The sequence below is a fragment of the Agelaius tricolor genome, unplaced genomic scaffold, assembly GCF_023055355.1.
Source record: "Agelaius tricolor isolate 1412-34295 unplaced genomic scaffold, bAgeTri1.0.p SCAF_11, whole genome shotgun sequence".
Taxonomy (NCBI): Eukaryota; Metazoa; Chordata; class Aves; order Passeriformes; family Icteridae; genus Agelaius; species Agelaius tricolor.
In genome coordinates this window covers 29,904,956-29,926,948 of record NW_027269271.1, presented here as the reverse complement: position 1 = coordinate 29,926,948, position 21,993 = coordinate 29,904,956, and the positions used below count along the sequence as shown (strand labels likewise).

At 48.4% G+C, this 21,993-nt stretch overlaps 2 protein-coding genes across 4 annotated transcripts in view; one reads left to right on the top strand and one right to left on the bottom strand.

The window, feature by feature from the left end:
- The first annotated feature begins 335 nt into the window (after positions 1-335).
- SLC35D1 (solute carrier family 35 member D1) lies at positions 336-9,844 on the top strand. Its single transcript, XM_071436949.1, has 12 exons — positions 336-577; positions 1,077-1,110; positions 1,188-1,274; positions 1,619-1,686; positions 2,486-2,557; positions 3,113-3,181; positions 3,440-3,542; positions 4,030-4,122; positions 6,245-6,312; positions 6,658-6,736; positions 6,900-6,982; positions 7,675-9,844. The coding sequence occupies exons 1-12, from the start codon at positions 363-365 to the stop codon at positions 7,781-7,783; spliced, it is 1,080 nt and encodes a 359-aa protein (XP_071293050.1). The 5' UTR covers positions 336-362; the 3' UTR covers positions 7,784-9,844.
- Positions 9,845-10,165: 321 nt separating this feature from the next.
- MIER1 (MIER1 transcriptional regulator) overlaps positions 10,166-21,993 on the bottom strand; it is a 41,755-nt gene continuing 29,927 nt past the window's right edge. For all 3 annotated transcript variants that reach the window (XM_071436947.1, XM_071436948.1, XM_071436946.1), the window contains 5 exons: positions 21,853-21,934; positions 18,355-18,449; positions 16,834-16,961; positions 14,542-14,678; positions 10,166-13,107 (listed from right to left, as the gene is read on the bottom strand). In XM_071436947.1, coding sequence (XP_071293048.1) covers positions 12,782-13,107; positions 14,542-14,678; positions 16,834-16,961; positions 18,355-18,449; positions 21,853-21,934 — 768 coding nt within the window. In that variant the 3' untranslated portion in view covers positions 10,166-12,781. The remainder of the gene's footprint in view (positions 13,108-14,541; positions 14,679-16,833; positions 16,962-18,354; positions 18,450-21,852; positions 21,935-21,993) is intronic.

Genomic DNA, 21,993 nt, shown 5'->3' with positions numbered 1-21,993 from the left:
ATCCCTGTCCCCATCCCTGTCCCCATCCCTGTGCCATCTCCCCATCCCTATCCCCATCCCTATCCCTATCTCCCCATCCCTATCCCTATCTCCCCATCCCTGTCCCTATCCCTATCCCCATCCCTATGCCATGTCCCCATCCCCATCCCTGTCCCCACCTCCCCATCCCCGTCCCCATCCCTGTCCCCGTGCCATCTCCCCATCCCTATCTCCCCGTCCCTGTCCCCATCCCTGTCCCCATCCCTGTCCCATCTCCCCCCCCCGCCTCCCCCGTGTCCCAGGCCCCTCCCCGCTCCCTCCCCGCTCCGTCCCGGTCCCTCCCCGCGGCTGCGCGCTCCCGCCGCTCCCGCCCCGCCCCAGCCATGTCGGTGCCGCGCAGACGCCCCGGGGCCGCGGCCGGGGGGGGGCCCGAGGGGGCGGCCGAGGGGGGAGCCCCCGCCGGAGCCCCCGCGCCCGGCGATGCGGAGCGGGGCATGGCGGCCCCGCCGCTCTGCCTGCGCCTGCTGGCCGCCGCCTTCTACGGCCTCAGCTCCTTCCTCATCGTCGTCGTCAACAAGAGCGTCCTCACCTCCTACGGGTACGGCCGCGCCGCCGGGACCCCCCCTCCCCTTCCCGGGATCGGGAATTCCCTCCCCGATCGGGACCCCCCCACCCTGGGATCGGGATAGCGCCCCGGGATCGGGACCCCCCCCACCCCCACCCCGGGATCGGGACCCCCCCCCCCCCCCCCCCTTCACCCTGGGATCGGGAATCCCCCCGGGATCGGGACCCCCCACCCTGGGATTGAGGTACCTCCCTGGGATCGGGATAACCCCGCCGGGATCAGCGTGGGCACCCCCGTGGGATGGGGACCGGGACCCCGCCATTCACTCCGGTCCCTGAGCTCGGGTCCCCCCCTGTGTCACCCCCCCCTGCCCCGGGTCCTTCCCAGCCCTTACCCCCCCCCTTCCCCGCTTTGGGGCTGCCGCCCCCCACCCCGTCCTGTCCGCGCCCCGACCCCGGCTGTCCCCATGCGGTGTCCCCATGGCTGTGGGGCCATGTGCGGGACCCCCCTGATCCGTGCTCTCCTCCCGCAGGTTCCCGTCCTCGCTGTGCGTGGGGCTGGGCCAGGTGAGTGGGACCCCGCGGTGTCCCCGCACGCCGTGTTGGGGCTTTGGGGGCCGCGGGTGACCCCTGCTCTCTTGCAGATGGTGGCCACGGTGGCCGTGCTCTGGGCGGGGAAGGCGCTGCGGGTGGTCAAGTTCCCTGACCTGGACAGACACATCCCCCGGCGGGTGAGACCCCTCCCCAGCACCCCAATGCCCTTCCCAAGCACCCAAATCCCCTCCCCGGGCTCCTTTCCCCAGCCCCGGGGTCCCTGTCCCACCAGGGGCTCTTTGGGATGCCCGTGCCCGTTCCGGGGATCCTGGAGCTCCGGGACACGTGTGTGTGTGTGTGAGTGTTTGTGTGAGTGTGTGTTTGTGTGAGTGTTTGTGTGTGTGAGTGTTTGTGTGAGTATGAGTGTGAGTGTGAAGGTTTCCATGGCGGGTGGGAATAATTCCATTCTATTTTTATCTCCCGAGGCTGCTCGGGGAGCTCCCGGCTCGCTCCCACAGCCTTTTTCCCCTCTCCTTTCCAGACATTTCCTCTACCTCTCCTGTACTTCGGGAACCAGATCACAGGACTGTTCAGCACAAAGAAACTGAAGTATGGATGGGTTTCCTGCCCGGGGAGGGTTTGGCCGTTCCTCGGGGCTTTCCAGGGTTGCCAGGGAGCCCTGCGGGCCCCGGGGCTGTGGGCGCTGGGGCAGGAGGAGCCGCTCGGGGCCCTGCTCTTCCCTTCCTCCCTTCCTTCCCTGCCCACGCCGGGATGTGCCACGTGCGTGTTCCCAAATGCTCCCCGCGGGCAGGGAGGGACATGGGGCTGGCCCTTAACCACGGGGTGAGGTCTGGGGGTGTCCCTGGGGTCCCCCATCCCCGCAGGCTCAGTTCTAGGGGGTGTGGGAGCAGTGCCATTCCCATAAGGGAATTCCCCCCTAAGGACAGGGGCAGGCCAATCCCATTTCCCTGCTCCCATCCCATATCCCTATTCTGCTCCCATTTCCCTGCTCCCATCCCATATCCCTATTCTGCTCCCATATCCCTGCTCCCATCCCATGTCCCTATTCTGATCCCATGGCCCTGCTCCAATCCCATATCCCTGCTCCCATCCTGTATCCCTGCTCCAATCCCATATCCTTTCTCCAATCCCATACCCCTATTCTGATCCCATACCCCTGCTCTGATCCCATATCTTTTCTCCAATCTCATACCCCTGTTCTGATCCCATATCCCTGCTCCGATCCCATACCCCTGCTCCGATCCCATATCCCTGCTCTGATCCCATACCCCTATTCTGATCCCATATCCCTGCTCTGATCCCATACCCCTGCTCTGATCCCATACCCCTGCTCCGTTTGGGGCTCGGGGAAGGGGTCACAGCCTCTCAGCGCTGCCCTTCCCCGCAGCCTGCCCATGTTCACGGTGCTGCGGAGGTTTTCCATCCTGTTCACGATGTTTGCCGAGGGATTCCTGCTCAAGTGAGTGCTGCCAGCCCCGGGGCTGGGTTTGGGGCCGGGCTCGGGAGGTTTGGGGCTGCCGGGCCGGGTTTGGGGCCAGGAGGAAGGGGCGGGTTTGGAGCTGCCGGATCCATCCCATCCCATCCCATCCCATCCCATCCCATCCCATCCCATCCCATCCCATCCCATCCCATCCCATCCCATCCCGGGGGAGCTGGCAGAGAGGGATGTGCTGCTCCCCTTTGGGAGGTGTGGGGTGCTGTGCCAGCCCCAGCTCCTGCAGGGATCCCAAAGCCCTCTGGATCCCAAAGCTCTGGCTGGAGCTGCTCCGTGCCTGGCTGAGCCCCTCCTGCCCTGCCCCAGGCAGAGCTGCAGCTCCTCCAGGCTCAGTTCTTTATCTTCTAAAAAATCACAGAGATAATTGTCTAAAGTGTGTTTGCTCCTGCAGGGGTTGGTTGGGTTGGGCTTGGTTTGGGGTTTTCCCCCTTTCCTCAGGAAGAAAAGCTGCTCCCTGCTCCGATGCTGCCAAGGGCTGAGCAGCGGCTGATGCCGTGTCCTGCTGCCTCTGTTTTCCAGGAAGAAGTTTTCCTGGAGCATTCAGATGACAGTATTTGCCATGATCTTTGGTGCATTTGTGGCTGCCAGGTGAGCTGTCCCCATTCCCATATCCATTGCAGTGGAGTTCCCTGGAGTGTCCCAAGAACACAGGGATTCCACACTGACTTTCCCCCTGCCAGACGTGCTCTCCAGTAGGAAGGAATGTTCTCCTGACCCAAATCCCACCCCCTCCTCCCGTGATGAACTTTTCCTGCCAACTTGCTGGCTCCACAGAAGGTGGAAGGGACCTTCCAGGCGCTGTCCCTGCACAGCCAGAGCTTTAACTCCTGATTTTCCCCCTCCCAGTGCTGACTTGGCATTCGACCTGGAGGGATACATTTTTATCCTCATCAACGATGCCTTAACAGCTGCAAACGGTGCCTACGTGAAACAGAAGCTGGATTCCAAGGTGGGATGAGCTCTGGCTTCCTCTGGGATGTTGGGATTTTGGTTTCTGTGAGGGCAGAGGGGGAGGCACAGCCACCCCATTCCCAAAATCTGTCCAGAGCTGGAGAGGGGCTGGGGACGAGGGATGGAGGGACAGGACACAGGGAGTGGCTGGAAGCTGAAATAGATTGAGATATTGGGATATTGGGAAGGAATTCCTGGCTGGGCTGGAATTCCCAGAGCAGCTGTGGCTGCCCCTGCATCCCTGGCAGTGCCCAAGGCCAGGCCGGAGCAGCCTGGGATGGTGGAAGGTCCCTGCCCATGGGACTGGATGAGCTTTAAGCTCCCTCCCAATCCAAACCAGCCTGGAATTCCATGAGATATGAGCATTCCCACCCTCCAGCTCCTCTGTCTGGAGGAATCCCACCTGGACTGAGCTCCAGGCCCAGTGGCAGTGTGAGCAGGAGTTTCTGTTCCCACTCCAGCCCCTGGGTGTTTCCCATTTCCAGGAGCTGGGGAAGTATGGTCTGCTCTACTACAATGCACTGTTCATGATCCTGCCCACCCTGGCCATTGCCTACATCACTGGAGATGCACAGAAGGTAGGACAGCCACCCCAAAATCCACCCCAAAATCCACCCCAAAATCCATCCCAAAGTCCTTGGGCTCTGTGGCAACACTGTCACATGGGGGAGCTGGGGAAGGGGGTGCCCCAAAACCACCCCAGCAGAAAGGAGCCACAACTTCTACATTGGACTTAAACCCACAGAGTTGCTCCATTCAGGCATTTTTGTAATGCCTGAGGAATGGGGAAGTGGAGAGCAAGGAGAAAACACAAATATTATTTAAAGAAGCTGAGTAATTTTAGAATCAATGAGTTTCTTCAAACTTTTTTTTTCCTGTCCTTCTCCTCTCGCTGGGGCAGTTTTGTGGAGTTACTGTGTGGGTTTGCTTTGCTTGTGGTGCCTGGAGATGATAATAATATTAATAATACTAATAAATAAAATAATAATAGTAATAATAATAGCAATAATGATAGCAATAATAGTAATGATAGTAATAATAATTTACCTATGGTTCTATATACATGAAATTATTCTTTATTATTACTATTATTATAATTATTTACCTGTGGTCCTGTATACATTAATTTATTAATTATTACTAATATTACATATTATTATTATTATTATTATTATTATTATTATTATTATTATTATTATTATTATTATTATTATTTGCTTGTGTTGTTGTTGTACTCATTGATGTGCAGCTGGCTCTCCTGAGCAACAAATTCCTTTTTCCTGCCTGTTTTTTGGAGATCTCCTCCATGTGCAGAGAATTCAGATAAATTCTTTCCCCCAAAGGCTGGGGGTGTTGCCCACCCTGGGGGTGGCTCTGCCACCCTCTCTGTCCCCCAGCCTGGTGGCTTTGTCCTCGTTAGGAGCTTAAAGCCCAGGGATAATGAGCTGGGCTTAGCAGGGATGGCAGGAGGGGTGAAGGTGGCTCAGCCCCGCCCTCCAGAGCAGCTCCCAGGGCTGGATTTGGGATAAAAGTGCTCATTTAGGAGCAGGAGCTGGGCCTGGGCAGGAAAACGTGGCTGTGAGCAGCCTCTGTTCAGCCCAGAGAGAGAAATGGCTTTTTTTAAATTTGCTTTTCCCCTGAATAAACTCCTTTCTGGGCTGCACAAAGATGTGCTGTGTGCCGGGGCTGCTGCCAGGAAACTCCAGCTCCAGGAACCCCCTGGGAAGGGCTGGGAAGGGCTGGGAGGGGGGGCTGGGGGCCTCTCCTGTGCCTCTGGCTCTGGGAATTCCTGTGGTTGCTCTGGAGGCAGCCCAGGTAACACATCCTGCTCTGTGCAGGGTTCCTGGGAAAAGGGGATGCAGGAGCTGCAGGAGGGGCCCCCGGGGCTGGAATTGGGTGTCCCTGGGGAAGGACATTCCCAGGTGCCTGGCAGGAGCCCTGGCTGCTCTGGCATTCCCTGCCCACCTTGGGGGGGTGAGGGAGCAGCTCTTGCCCTGTGGCTGAGGCTGCCTGGTCCCTCTGGGGCAGGTGAGATTCCACCTGGATTTTGGCTCTTTCCAAGGGTGGAGGCTCCCCCACTTCCCTGGGCAAGCTTTGCCCCTCTCCCAGTGCTGCAGACATCCAGAGGGACCCCCCTGTGTGTCCCTGTGTGCCTGGGTTCCTGTCCCTGGGCTCCTTGGGCAGAACCTGGCCCCTGGGTGAGAGCCCTGAGTGTCCTCAGGGATGCTCCAGACCCTGCAGGACCTTGCTGGCCCCTCTGGACTCTCTGTGGCACTGGACCCAGCCCTCCAGGTGCTCCCCAAACCCCAGGAGCCCAGGGAAAAGCCCTTCCCTGAAATCCAGGCTGCCTCACACCACCCTCAGCAGCATCTCCAGGTCACAGCTCCCTTGGGATGAGAGTTGTGGTTTGCAGGGAGTGAAAGCCAAAATGATCCAATTCTGGAGAGCAGCCAGCTGGGAGATGCCTCTCCTGAGCCCTCTGGCTTGTCACACTCATCCCCTGCCTTTGCCAGGAGGAATGAGCTGAGTGCTGAGGCTGGAGGTGCTGCCAAGGGGGATCCCCAGCTTTGGGATGTCATTCCAGGCTTGGGATGGGGTTGGTTTTTCCTGCTGTGAGGTGACAGCTGATGCTGGGGGGCTGTTCCTTGTCCTGCTGGGAATGGTGTGATTGCCAGGGCTCTGAAGGTGCTGTTCCTGCAGGCAGTGGAGTACCAGGGCTGGGCAGACACCTTCTTCCTCGTGCAGTTCACGCTCTCCTGTGTCATGGGGTAAGCACTGGGCTGGGAGCAGGGGAGGCACCTCCATCCCAGAAAAGGGGGATTCTGGTGCCCTGGTGGTGTTAAAAACCATCACAAGTCCTCGGTCCTGCTAGGGAGACCATGCCTGAGAGCTCTGGTGGGTGGGGGTTATCTCCCACCCTCCTCCAGTGCACGTTTAGCTGAAAAAGGGGGGAAAAAGGATGGGAATGGGCCCTGGAATCCTGGAATGCTTTGGGTTGGGAGCCACCTTAGGCTCCCCTCATTCCCTGAAGGGCAGGGACCCCTTCCCAGGCCAGGGTGGGGGGATGAGGTGGTTCCCAAGGGGCTGTCCCTGATGGTGGCTCTTTTCCACAGGTTTATTTTGATGTATTCCACGGTTCTTTGCACTCAGTACAACTCTGCTCTTACAACTACAATAGTTGGCTGCATCAAGGTGAGTGGCATTCCCTGCTCCCCAAAAAACCCCTCACTTATCCCTTGGGAATTGCATTAACTCCTCATGTTCCACCCCCTGCATTCCCTTTTCCATAAATTCCCTTTTCCATACAATTCCCGTGTCTCAGGCTGTTTGTTCCTCCCATCTTGTTCCTTTGCAGAATATTTTAATAACCTATATTGGGATGTTTTTTGGAGGAGATTATATTTTTACATGGATGAACTTCATTGGTCTAAATATCAGGTAAGAGCAGAGGTTCATTTATGACTTGCAACTGAAAACTGGGGTGAAACTGAAACGATTTGACAGATTTAATGGATTTCCCCCCCCAAAAAAAACCCCATGGATTTGGGTTTTTGTACTTGGTCTTCTTGTGCTTGTGCTTGGGTTTTGTGCCTTGTGCTTAGGTTTTGTGGGATGTTCCCAAACTTGGTTTGTTTTAAAGCCAGGAGAACCCACAGGGGTATTTTAGCAGGAAAATGAAGCATTCCCTGAGTTACCAAGCAGAGTCATGGAATTAAGGCAGCAAAAGAAGAATTTTGGGGATTATTTCGTTTTCATTATTATTTGGGGGGGATTATTTCAATTTCAAGAATTTGGGGATTATTTCTTATTATTCTTATTATTATTTGGGGATTCATCTTATTTATTCTTATCATTGGAAAAGTCTCCTTTCTGGGCTGTGTTGTGGGAGTCTCTCCTGTCCTTTGGGGGCGGAACAGCTCTGGAATGAAGCAAAGCCGCTGGGTTTGGGAGGAGAGCTGGGAATTCTGCTGGAGCAGGTCCTGGTGCCGCGCCTTTCCCTGGGGGGGTGTTTGAGAGCTGGGAGCTTCCAGGAGCTGGGAGTGAGCTTCCAGGAGCTGGGAGTGAGCTTCCAGGAGCTGGGAGTGAGCTTCCAGGAGCTGCTCCCCACGTGCTGCCCGAATCTCTTGCAGTATTGCTGGGAGCCTGGTGTACTCCTACATCACCTTCACGGAGGAGCAGCTGAGCAAGGAGCCGGATGCCGGCAGCAAGCTGGACCTGCGGGGCAAGAGCTCGGTGTGAGCGGGCCGGGGCTGCACCGGAGCCGAGCTCAGCGCTCCTGCCCGCCCGATGCGGGCAGCGAGCCCGGGGGTGCTCTTGATTAGCACGGCTGAGATTGCTGCCTTCCTTCACAAACCCTTGGGAACACCCACCCGGCCTGCGCGGGGAAGGAGGGGCCTAATTAAGCCTGATTAACGGGAGGAATTAACGGGTTTCTAATCAAGGCAGGGCTGGCAGTGGAGATGGGCACGGGCAGGGCAGGGCAGGGCAGGGCTGGCAGCTCTGCCCCGGGGTGTGCCAGGGTGTTCCTGGCTGGATCTGCTCCCTGGGGTCCCTGGATCTGCTGATCCCAGCGGGGTGGGAGGCTGGGGCTGGCTCTGGGCCCAGCCTGTTCCCTCTGGAACACGGCAATGCCCTGGGAGCTGCTCCTGGGCTGGGCCAAGAGCTCCTGGATGATGTTCACTGCTCTCTGGACTGAAGTTTGAAGCTGTTTTCTGTTGATTTTCTGTTGGTTTGGTCCATTAACCCACTTTCCAAGCTGGGTTTGCCCTCCTGGCTCTCTCGGAGCCCTGCATCCACCTCAGTCTTTCGGAGGCTGGGTGACATTCCCAGCAGGAAGGGCTTTCCTGCCCTGCTGAGCTCTGCAGCCTCCCTTGGAGCAGCCTGGGGTTGGGAAAGCTGCTGCCTTACTGGGAAGGTGCCAGGGAGGAGCTGCTGGGAGCACGGGAGAGCCAAGGTTGTCCCACCTGGCACAGCACATCAGGGAATCTGCAGCTCCCACCCCTGGAAGAGGCACAAGGACTTAAATCTTCTTTTTTTGGCAAGTACAGGGGGCCCCGTAATTCTTGTTTTCCATGGAATGAATCACCCTGGGTTTGTGAGCCACTAGAAGAATGGGAATTGTAGAACACTGGGCAGTGTTCAGTGATTTTTAAAGGTTGTCTTACCCAGCACCTCTTTCCAGGTCTCCTTGGATTGTCTTTTGGTTTTAAAAGAATTGTTTTTAAGCTTGGTTAAAAAGCTTTTAGTAAAATAATGTATTGAGAGATTTTTGTACCCTAACAGCTTCTCTAGACACTGACAGTGGGGTTTTTTAGGAGCTATTTGCTTAAACTGGAACCGCTGTTGGGCAAAGCTGCATTTGTGGAGTTTACTGGAAGGTTTTGGGTGGGAAGGAGATTTTCTGTGAGGGTGCAGCTCCAGCCTGGTGTGCTGGGGAAGGTGTGGAGCGAGTCAGCTGCTGCCTGCTCCAGCATCCCGCTCCTGGAGCAATTCCAGAGCCACAATTCCCCTTTTTTTGTGGGATTTTGTGGTCACTGCAGGGCAGTTGGGATGTCCTGGAGCAGCCCCTCAGCACATTCCCCCTCTGAGCACAGTAAAAAAGAAATCCCTGATTATTTTATCTTCCAAAATTCCATTAAAGCTTGGCTTTGTCAGGGGGAGGGAGGGTCACAAACCCTTCCTGGTGTGCACAAACCCCTCAGTCCCAGCCCAGATGGGGTTGCTGGTCCCAGTACTGGTTCTGTACTGGTTGTTCTGGTTTTGTACTGGTTCTGTACTGGTTGTTCTGGTTCTGTACTGGTCCTGTCCTGGTTCCCAGTGCCCAAGTGCTGCTGGGGCTCCTGCCCCCAGCTCCTGTCCCTTGCTGCAGCATTCCCAATTCCCAAACCCAATTCCCAAATCCCTTTTTTCTCCCCCGCGTGCTCCGACTGTGCCGTGCTGAGCTCAGAGCCAGCAGGGTGATTCTGCCAGAGGGGTTTTTATGATTTTCTGTTTGTTTTTGAATCTACTGGCTAGATTTGCAGTCCTAACAGAGAAGGATTTTTAAAGCTTTTTTTGTCCATGCTGGGATCCTGCTGGATCCTAAACACTGGGAAAGCCAAGAATTCCTCTAACAGTATTTTCTATGCTATTAATTGACTAAAAAACAAATGTTTTCTATAGAGAATCTATTTACAAAATGAGCATTTTAGTGATGAAAACCTGAATGTATGGCAGGCTGTGGATGTGAGGAATGAGAGCAGAAAGGATTTATGTGCCTCTGTATTTTTGTATTTGCTTCCAATAAACCAATGAACCAAAGGTGCTGCTGCCTCACCCCTCTCTTCCCTGGCTGAAGGCGATGGGAATGCTGGGGTGGATAAATCAGGGATTTAGGGGGCTCCTCACAGCCCCCAGTCCCTGCAGGGTGAGGGAGGCATTCCAGCTTTGAATATTCCTTGAGAAGGGATTTGGGAAACATTATGGGGAATGAAGGGAACAGCTGGGAGCTGATGCAGAAAAATGGGTTTTGTTTCCATGGGTTTCAGTGCAGAGTAACAGAGTCACTGATCTCCCATCCTCTGAGAGGGAATATTCCACCCCTCTGGAGCAAGGAAAGTCAGGAATTTTGGATACAGACAGTAAGTTTAAAAATATTTTAATAAGCTTTTCCAGAATTGCAGACAGGGAAGGGGAATTACCGACAGTGCAAAATACTGTGTGGAAAAAATGTATCCAACTCATCTGTGGGGTTTGTGTGTGTGTGTGTGTGGGGGGAATTTATAGCACATTGAACCCTTTGGGAAGCCCAAGGATTTCCTGTTGGACTGGATTCCCAGCTGTACAGAAGGCTTGGAAAATGAAAGCAAAGTTAGCAGATTTCCAGGATTTTCAATAGCTTTAGTAGTGCAATGACTTATCGAGTTACAGTGGCTGCAGTTTGAAACATGAACAAAGTATTGTATAAAACACCAGCATAAACAAAAGGTAAATTAGAATTAAATATTCTTAAAGTCTAGCTGAGCATTACATAGTGGATTATGGAATGTCAGGTCTCTTCTAAGTATCACAAAAAAAAAAATAAGGAAAGATAAAAAACAAAGCAACATTCCTGAAAATATACACAGTGCTGGATTTCACACACGAGCCTGAGACAATTCATTTGGAAACTTTCCTATGGATTTTTGGGAAGTATTTCCAACTTGCAACCGAAAACAAAGAGCATCAAAATAAAACTGAAAATAGGATTCTGCTTGTGTGGAACCGTCCTTGAGGGGAGAGTTAACAGCAACCTCTGCCTCAGGCATTAATCACTGCATTCCTTAATTAACACAGGCCTTAATTAATGAACCTCACCCAGAGGCTCTCCAGGAGCAGGGCTGGCAGGCAGAGCTGATCATTCCCCAAGGTTCTGCATCCACAGCCCATCCTCATCCCGAGGCTTGGCTCATTCCTCATCACAAAGTCCAAGGGAAGTTCAGTGGAGAAGAAACCAAATCAGCCCAAGCCCTCAGCACTGGGCTTTGGGTTGAAACATCCATTTCAAACCATTCAGTTCAACTGGAACCATAAAGAGCATAACCCTGCAGAGAAAATAACCAGTGAAGGATGAACAGCACACCTGTGGGGAGGAGGAGGAGGAGGACACAGGGTCAGCACGGGTACAATTGAACAATTTTATCCCGGATTTGAACAGAGCAGAAGTGGAGCTGGGCTGAAGAAAACAACCAAACAAAACCAAAGTGGATTGGGATTTCCAACGTTCCTGATTGCTGGATGTAAATCCTACACCCACAACTCTTCAGTGGTGCTGCTGGCAGGGTGAGCACCACCCTATTGCCATTTATTCATGAGGAATTTTTGGTTCTCACACTGGAATGAGTTCTCCCCAGCTCAATGTGAAATTCCTGCTCTCCCTTGTCCAGGTGAGCGTGTCCCTGCGCACCAACACAGAATGCCAGGGTTTCCTAGGCTGGAAAAGACCTTTGGGATCATCAGGTGCTCCTGCTCAGGAATTCCAGCTGCATTCCCAGGCAGCCCAGCCTCACTGCAGCCCTGCTGTGCTCCCTGCAGCCTGGGAGCAAACCAGGGGATGATGGAGCAGCTGAACCTGCAGAAGGTTCAGTAAACTCCAGAATTTGGCTGCTGGGAGATTTCTCTGAGTTCCAAACAAAGGGAGAAAGAAAGCAAGGAAATGTGTGCAATGCAAGCAGCATGCTTAACAAAAACTGAAACACCATTATCTGCCATAAAACAAGAAAAAAAACACGTTTCCAAAATCAAATGCCTCCTAACCATTCTTATGTTAATTATTTACCAGTTTCTGGGAAGAAAATTAACACGTTGGTGATTAATTTTTAACTCCATTGGTTTGGTTTGGTTTGGTTTGATTTGGTTTGATTTGGTTTGGGGTTTTTTTTTTTGTTGGTTTTTTTTTTAGAAAAGACTTCAGCAAAATAAAAGGAAGCTGACATTAGACTCAGGGTATCAACTCTCTCATAAAAGTTTACCAACTGTACAAGGTAAGAAAATTATACAAGCTTTTGTTTTAAGAAAGGACAGTTCAGTCAAGACATAAGTACTGTAAAAATCTTTCAAAGGCTACAAAGAAATCTGGAAAAATACAGAATGTATTTCTTTAGCCCAGATAAAGAATATGGAAAGACATCATTGATGTCAACAATTTTACATAGACAAACCTGACCTGGTTTATTTATTTACCTTTTAAAACTTCTATATATAAAAATAGTTGTGCTCATAACTTTCAGGATTCATGAGGGTTCCTTAATGATGGGATGACATTTTCCTCTCTCCAGCAGGAGTGGAAGTCTCTGTGTCTGCTCTGTCTTGGCTTTTCCTGTTTTAGTTTAACTTCCTGCAAAGCCCCAAATGCTTTGTTCACTTGTACACTGATTAAATGTTGTTTAATACATTAAATGCTGTATTAACACATTCTTTAATGTATTAGACTGGGAATATTTTTGCAGCAACTCACTGCTTTGTTCCTTAAATATTTAAGAGCCTTTTATCCCAGAACTGCAGCTGCCAGCTCTGAGAAATTCAATATTCTCCTGCTGCTTTTCAGCACTGAAGAAAACCAAATCATCGGATCTTTAGAGCCGACTAGAAGGTCTCAGGAAACAAAACAAAAAAAATCTCAGATTGTTTATGGAACTGGACTTTGGAAGGTAACCCATCAACCCTGAAAATTTTAGACACCCAGAATTTACTCCAAGGAATAAAATCAGCTCCCAGCACTCAGTCATCCAAAGTTTCCAGCTCCTCCAGCTTCCCGTGGGAGTTGGTTTCCTGGAAGAACTCTGAAGCACCCGGGCTCTCCTTCCCATTGCTGTTAATTCTTCTTCTTTTCAGAGGTCTCTCGCTCTTTTCCTCCAGCTCAGGCTCGTTCCTCGAGGCTGGGTGAGCCAGTTTGGGGTCACTGGGGAGGTTTTCGGGTTCAAAGCCGTTTGTGTCCAGCTCTGGGTGCGGGGTTTTCTTCCCACTGCAGGGTCCATTGACGTGCAGCCCCTCCAGCTTCGCCTCCTCCTTCCCTGGCACCTCCCCTGGGCCGTTGGCAGAGACACCTGGGTGGGAGAGAAACCCCTTCAGCAAGGCTCAGCAGCACACAGCTGCCTGGGCTGCCTCAGGAAAGCAGAGTTTGAACTCAAAATTCATTAAAAATCCAGTGGTTTTCTCCTTCTCCTCACTGTGTGACTGATGTGCATACAAAAGGCACAGGGAAGTGATTCAAAGGAACAGAGAATGTCCTGGAATCCCAGGGCCCCAGGTGGGCTCTCCTCACCTAGGCTGGCTCAGGAAAGCAGAGTTTGAACTCAAATTCATTAAAAATCCAGTGGTTTTCTCCTTCTCCTCACTGTGTGACTGATGTGCATACAAAAGGCACAAGGAGTTTATGGAAGTGATTCACAGGAACAGAGATGTCCTGGAATCCCAGGATGCAGGGGCTGCAGGTGGGCTCTGCTCACCTGGGCACTCTTCCAGGAGATTTCCAGGCTCTGAGTGAGTCCCCAGCTCCTCCCTCAGCCCAGCTCTCCTCCCTGGCTCCTGTCCCATTCCCAGCCCCCTTCCCAGCCCTCAGAGCAGCTCCTGGAGCTCCCCAGGGCCCAGCTCAGGACTCCCCACAGCACTGGAGCTCCACCTCTGCACAGGGCACACAGGAACTCACAAACCCCAGTTCACAGGAAATCCCAGGGGGGATTTATCTTCTAGACAAGGCCCCTGCCCAAATGCAAACATGGAGGGGTCTTTAAAAACCAGTTTGAACTTGAAATGGGCTGCTTGTCTCTGGGGGTGCTCACCTGGAGAAGAGGAGGCTTTGGGAGAGCTCAGAGCCATTTCCTGGGCCTAAAGGGCCTCCAGGAGAGTGACTTGGGACAAGGCATGGAGGGACAGGACACAGGGAATGGCCAGGGACAGATGGGACATGGGGGGAGAGGAACAGGAGCAGCCTGGGAGGGTGGGGAGGGGCTGGGATGGAACTGCCAGAGAAGCTGGGGCTGCTCCATGCCTGCAGTGCCCGAGGCTGGCTCGGGGCACCCCGGGATGGAGGCAGGAGTGCCTGGCAGGGCAGGGATGGGCTCTGCAGGCCCAGAGCAGCCCTGGATGGTGGGAAGTGTCCCTGGCAGGGCAGGGATGGGCTCTGCAGGGCCACAGCAGCCCTGGATGGTGGCAGGAGTGCCTGGCAGGGCAGGGATGGGCTCTGCAGGGCCAGAGCAGCCCAGGATGGCAGGGCAGGAGTCCCTGGCAGGGCAGGGATGGGCTCTGCAGGGCCAGAGCAGCCCAGGATGGCAGGGCAGGAGTGCCTGGCAGGGCAGGATGGGCTCTGCAGGGCCACAGCAGCCCGGGATGGTGGCAGGAGTCCCTGGCAGGGCAGGATGGGCTCTGCAGGGCCACAGCAGCCTGGGATGGTGGGAAGTGTCCCTGGCAGGGCAGGGATGGGCTCTGCAGGGCCACAGCAGCCCGGGATGGCCGTGCCGGGGGCAGCCGGGCCCTCTCACCGTTGGGGGCGCTGCCGGAGGCGCTCTCGTCCCTCTCGGACTGGCTGGTGCTGCTGTTGGAGGCCGTGGGCGGCGGCGACGGGGCCCGGCTGGAGGCGGCGCTCTCGCTCTCGTCCAGGAGGCGGTCCATGTAATCCCTGCGGGACAGACAGACAGACAGACACACAGCTGGGACAGGATCCATGGAATCCCTGCGGGACAGACAGACAGACAGACACACAGCTGGGACAGGATCCATGTAATCCCTGCGGGACAGACAGACACACAGCTGGGACAGGATCCATGTAATCCCTGCAGGACAGACAGACAGACAGACACACAGCTGGGACAGGATCCATGGAATCCCTGCGCGACAGACAGACAGACAGACACACAGCTGGGACAGGATCCATGGAATCCCTGCAGGACAGACAGACACACAGCTGGGACAGGATCCATGTAATCCCTGCGGGACAGACAGACAGACAGACACACAGCTGGGACAGGATCCATGGAATCCCTGCAGGACAGACAGACAGACAGACACACAGCTGGGACAGGATCCATGGAATCCCTGCGGGACAGACAGACAGACAGACACACAGCTGGGACAGGATCCATGGAATCCCTGCAGGACAGACAGACACACAGCTGGGACAGGATCCATGTAATCCCTGCGGGACAGACAGACAGACAGACACACAGCTGGGACAGGATCCATGGAATCCCTGCGGGACAGACAGACAGACAGACACACAGCTGGGACAGGATCCATGGAATCCCTGCGGGACAGACAGACAGACAGACACATAGCTGGGACAGGATCCATGTAATCCCTGCGGGACAGACAGACAGACACCCACCCAGCTGGGACAGGCTGGAGATGCTCCTGCACACCCTGCAGCTGTGGCAAGGTTTTCCACTGGCAGAGGACAGGGATGGAGGGGATTTTGGGAAGGAATTGCTCCCTGGGATGGGATTCCCAGAGCAGCTGGGGCTGCCCCTGCTCCCTGGCAGTGCCCCCTGTCCCCCATCCCTGCCCACTGCATGGGCTTTGAGCTCCCTCCCACCCCAAACCATTCCATGATTCCAAATCCTTTCAGTGCTTCCAAGGTGATCCCTGCAGGCACTAAACCATTCCAGTAAAAATAAATCCCATTTGTGCACAAAACCCCCAAAGGGGTCAAGCTAAAAGCAAGTGAAAAACTCCAGAGTTCAAGACATTCCCATCTGTGCCATTTATTCCAGAGCTCCAGTGCAGGGCAGGATGAAGATGGAAACAAAGGGAGCTGGTGGATGAAACCCTTGGATGTGGTGGGAGGGCTGGAATAACTCCAGAAACTTCTCCTGACACGTAATTATCCTGGAATTCTACCCTGAATTCCCTGAATTTATCTGCAAAATCATTCAAGAACAGACAAGTCCAGTCCTTAATGACCCTGCTGCTGCACCCAACAGCAGGAAGAGACTCAAAAATGTCTCATTTGGGGAAAAATGGAAAATAGGGGAAAATGTGGGGAAATGGAAAAGAGAGGAAAAATGGAAAATAGGGGGAAAAATGGAAAACAGGGGGAAATGGAAAATAGGGGGGAAAAAACCCACCAAGAGATGGAAGGAGAGGGGGAGCCAGGCAGTCCCTGCCAGGTAAGAAACTCTCTGTAACACCCACAAAGTCCCTGATGGCAACTCTGGGTGTCCCAGAGCCCTGAAATGTTTGGAGGAACAATAATATTCCAAAGAAGGATCAAGAGAGGAGCCAGGAAGAAATGAGGAATGAAAATAATAGTAAAAAAGCTTGGCAGGAGGCAGTGGAAAGAGTGGGACAGGCAGATCAGAGCTTTGGAATGAAGGGCAGCAGAACAAGCTGGGAGCTCTGCTCATACATTCCCTCTTTCCTCAGCAAGGATGGGAATGGGAAAGGAGCTTCCCAAAATCCCCTGGGATTTGGTGTTGTGCTGGCCAGAATGATGGACAAACAATGCAGCACAAATTCCACCTGGAACTTGGGATTCATGCTTTTGTAGGAAATCTATTTAATTAAAACAAGCATTAAAAAAAAAAACCTATTAACATTTCAAAAGTAAACCAACCAAATCCTATCAGAACTCAAACTCAAATTGCTCCTCAGTGCAAAGTGCTGGCCTTACCCCAAATAAATGCACTTTACACATTATTTATACACACTTGGGACATTTGGTTTACACTTTGGCTGTTTTGCTGCTGCAAATTGGCTCCGAACCCCTGAATTTTCAGCTGAGAGGAAGACAAAACAAAGACTGAACCCCAAAAATGGTGAAATCAGGCACATCTTACGTGACCCCAGGGTGCAGGTTGTATTTCTTCTTCCCAAAGCGGGTCTGCTGAGCGAAGAAATCGTAACGTTCCGACTTCTTCCACATGTAATAAAAGGCCACACACTCCCCCACCGAGCGGGTCCGCACCTGCCGGCACACACAGGCAGCCTGGGTCACGTTTGGGTCAGAAATACCCAGCAGTGCTAGCAAAAATGTCAAATTCCAACTCCAGGGGAAGGGAGGAGGGAAGGAAAAGGAGGGAGGGAGGGAGGGAGGGAGGGAGGGAGGGAGGAAGGAAGGAAGGAAGGAAGGAAGGAAGGAAGGAAGGAAGGAAGGAAGGAAGGAAGGAAGGAAGGAAAAGAAAAGGAAGAAAGAAAAAGAAAGAAAGAAAGAAAGAAAGAAAGAAAGAAAGAAAGAAAGAAAGAAAGAAAGAGAAAGAAAGAAAAAGAAAAAGAAAGAAAAAAGAGAGAAAGAGAGAGAGAGAAAGAAAGAAAGAAGAAAGAAAGAAAGAGAAAGAAAGAGAAAGAAAGAAAAAAGATAGAAAGAGAGAATGAGAGAAAGAAAGAGAGAAAGAAAGAAAGAAAGAAAGAAGAAAGAAAGAAAAAGAAAGAAGAAAGAAAGAGAGAAAGAGAGAAAGAGAGAAAGAGAGAAAGAGAGAAAGAAAGAAAGAAAGAAAGAAAGAAAGAAAGAAAGAAAGAAAGAAAGAAAGAAAGGGAGAAAGAGAGAAAGAAGGAAGAAAGAAAAAGAAAGAAAGAAGAAAGAAAGAAAGAAAAGAAAAAAGAAAGAGAAAGAAAAAAGAGAGAAAGAGAGAGAGAAAGAGAAAGAGAGAAAGAAAAAAAGAAAGAAAGAGAAAGAAAAACAAAAGAAAGAAACAAAGAAAGAATGAAAGAAAGAAAGACAAAAAGAAAGAAAGAAAAGAAAAAAGAAAGAAAGAAAAAAGAAAGAAAGAGAAATAAAGAGAGAAAGAGAGAGAAAGAAAGAGAGAAAGAGAGAAAGAAAGAGAGAACGAAAGAACGAAAGAAAGAACCAAGGAAAGAAAGAAAGAAAGAAAGAAAGAAAGAAAGAAAGAAAAGAAAAAAGAAAGAAAGAGAAAGAAAGAGAGAAAGAGAGAGAAAGAAAGAGAGAACGAAAGAAAGAAAGAAAGAAAGAAAGAAAATGAATTCCAAGGGTGGGCAGGGCCAGGCTCCAGGGAAGCAGTTCTTCCCACAGGATTTTTGCAGGATTTCTGCACTTCCACTACAAATTCTGGGCTTTGAGAAACCAATTTGGATGTAAATATTGGGAAAATATTGAGGAGGAAAAGATTCCTGCCTGGATCCATCCCTGGAAGGGTCCAAAGCCAGGTTGGAGCAAGCTGGGATAGTGGAAGTGTCTCTGCCCATGGGATCTTTAAGGTCCCTTCCAACCCAAACCATTCCAGGATTCTGTGATTCAACAGCAAAAATGAAATAATTTTGTCCATTTCTTTATGAAGGACAAAATTTATTCATAATTACTTTGTTTGAAAATGTAAAAATTGAGAATTGCACTTCAAATTTACCTTATTTGCCTGAATCACATGGAAATCCTTGCCATAGACTTTCAGCCCTTGCTCAAAGTTCCTGCATTCTTCTTCTGTCCAAACAGATAATTCTTCTACAGGAAAATAAATCAAAAATAACAAGCAATAAAGAAAAGAATTAATTGAAAAAGCCACTAAAAGGCAACTGAAGTGACAGAAAAGATCTGGGTCCTTTCTCCAGCTGCTGATTCCACAGGAACCAGCCCAGGAATTTCACTTTTGAGCTGGTTTGTAGGGAGTCTATAAATAAAAATCTTTTCTGGCCTCATTGATCCTTCAGGTCAGAGTAAATCAAATGGATTTATTTGATTTATTGGACCCTTGCTGCCCTGTGATGTGCCCAGGAGAGGTCTGGAGGCTGAGCTCCACAGTCTGAGTGTGCACAGGCAGGGCTCAGGGCTCCCTGCACCCTCAGGACCTTGCATGGCTGCTCTGTAAAATCAAGGTTGAATTCACCCTTTTGGGAGAATTATTTCACTGGATGCATAAAGTAAAGCTATTTTGCTCCTTTATTTAGGATTCTTTCATTTTATATATCAGGATTTGTAATGTTATTTTCGTAAAATCAAAGGTGAATTTGCTCCTTTATTTAGGATTATTTCATTTTATGTATTAGGGTTTTAAGTGCTACACTCTGTAAAATAAAAAAATAATTTTCTCCTTTATTTAGAATTAACTCATTTTATGTATGGTTTGTAATGTTATACTCTGTAAAATCAAAGGTTTATTTTCTCCTTTATTTAGGATTATTTCATTTTATGTAGCAGGATTTGTAATGTTATTTTCGTAAAATCAAAGGTTAATTTGCTCCTTTATTTAGGATTATTTCATTTTATGTATTAGGGTTTTAAGTGCTACACTCTGTCAAATAAAAAATTAGTTTTCTCCTGTATTTAAAATTAGTTTAGTTTATGTATCAGGGTTTTAATGCTACACTCTGTAAAATAAAAAAATAATTTTCTCCTTTATTTAGAATTAACACATTTTATGTATGGTTTGTAATGTTATACTTTGTAAAATCAAAGGTTTATTTTCTCCTTTATTTAGGATTATTTCATTTTACGTATCAGGATTTTTAATGTTATATTTTGTAAAATCAAAGGTTAATTTGCTCCTTTATTTAGGATTATTTCATTTTATGTATTAGGGTTTTAAGTGCTACACTCTGTAAAATAAAAAAATAATTTTCTCCTTTATTTAGAATTAACACATTTTATGTATGGTTTGTAATGTTATACTATGTAAAATCAAAGGTTTATTTTCCTCTTTTATTTAGAATGAATTCATTTTATGTAGCAGGATTTGTAATGTTATTTTTGTAAAATCAAAATCAAAATCCTTTATTTAGGATTATTTCATTTTATGTATTAGGGTTTTAAGTGCTACACTCTGTAAAATAAAATATTAATTTTCTCCTTTATTTAGAATGAACTCATTTTATGTAGCAGGGTTTGTAATGTTATACTTTGTAAAATCAAAGGTTTATTTTCTCCTTTATTTAGAATGAACTCATTTTATGTAGCAGGATTTGTAATGTTATTTTTGTAAAATCAAAATCCTTTATTTAGGATTATTTCATTTTATGCATTAGGGTTTTAAGTGCTACACTCTGTCAAATAAAAAAAAATTTCTCCTTTATTTAAAATGAATTCACTTTATGTATCAGGGTTTTAATGCTACACTCTGTAAAATAAAAAAATAATTTTCTCCTTTATTTAGAATTAACTCATTTTATGTAGCAGTGTTTGTAATGTTATACTCTGTAAAATAAAAGGTTTATTTGCTCCTTTATTTAGAATTAACTCATTTTATGTAGCAGGGTTTGTAATGTTATTTTTGTAAAATCAAAGGTTTATTTTCTCCTTTATTTAGGATTATTTCATTTTATGTATTAGGGTTTTAAGTGCTACAGTCTGTAAAATAACAAAATTAATTTTCTCCTTTATTTAGAATTAACTGATTTTATGTAGCAGGGTTTGTAATGTTATACTTTGCAAAATAAAAGGTTTATTTGCTCCTTTGTTTAGAATTATTTCATTTTATGTATCAGGGTTTTTAACCTTATACTTTGTAAAATCAAAGGTTTATTTTCTCCTTTATTTAGAACAAATTCATTTTATGTAGCAGGATTTGTAATGTTATTTTTGTAAAATCAAAGGTTAATTTGCTCCTTTATTTAGGATTATTTAATTTTATGTATTAGGGTTTTAAGTGCTACACTTCATAAAATAAAAAATTAGTTTTCTCCTTTATTTAAAATTAGTTTAGTTTATGTATCAGGGTTTTAATGCTACACTCTGTAAAATAAAAAATTAATTTTCTCCTTTATTTAGAATTAACTCATTTTATGTATGGTTTGTAATGTTATACTGTGCAAAATAAAAGGTTTATTTTCTCCCTTATTTAGAATTATTTAATTTTACGTATCAGGGTTTTTAACCTTATACTTTGTAAAATCAAAGGTTTATTTTCCTCTTTTATTTAGAATTAATTCATTTTATGTAGCAGGATTTGTAATGTTATTTTTGTAAAATCAAAGGTTTATTTGCTCCTTTATTTAGGATGAATTCAATTATGTATCAGGGTTTTAAGTGCTACACTCTGTAAAATAAAAAGATTAATTTTCTCCTTTAATAAGAATTAACTCATTTTATGTATGGTTTGTAATGTTATACGTTGTAAAATAAAAGGTTTATTTGCTCCTTTATTGAGAATTATTTCATTTTACACATCAGGGTTTTAGATGCTACACTCTGTAGAACAAAAAATTAATTTACACCTTTATTTAGAATGATTTCATTTTATCTAGCAGGATTTGTAATGTTATATTTTGCAAAATAAAAGTTAATTTGCTCCTTCATTAAGACTTATTTCATTTTATCTAGCAGGGTTTGTAATGTTATACTTTGTAAAAGAAGAGGTTTATTTGCTCCTTTATTTAGGATTATTTCATTTTATGTATCAGGGTTTCTAATGCTACACTCTGTAAAATAAAAAATTAATTTGCTCCTTTATTTAAAATTAATTCATTTTATGTACCAGGGTTTTTAATGCTACACTCTGTAAAACAAAAAAATAATTTACTTCTTTATTTAGAATGAATTCATTTTACATGGCAGGATTTTTATTGCTATTTTTGTAAAATAAAAGGCTTATTTGCTCCTTTATTTAGAATGAATTCATATCTCATGTTTGTTGCATTCACTTTGATGACTGCAAGGTCTAGAAGAGCACCATAAAATACCTAAAAAACGCCCAGCTGAGCTGTCAAGGAGTAATTTCCAATTTGAAGTGGGAGCTGAAATCCCAGCTCTTTGCATTAAATATGGCCAGGAAGGGCATTTCCACATCTGCTAATTCCATTTTCCCAGAGAACAACGAGAGATGCACTGAAATGAAGATTAACCCATCCTTGGGAGCCTGCTGGCAGCAGTCTGGGTGGGAAATGCATCCCTGGGAACTGAGGAACAAACTCACCTCTGGCTGCTTTGACATTGAACCTCAGCCTCCGTAAGGATTCCTCCGTGTCAAAACTGCACTTCACCAGCTCATAGAGGGCCTGCAGGGAGGAAAGGGCACACAGCACTGCAGAGCCAGCCCCACCCTGCTGGGGCTGAC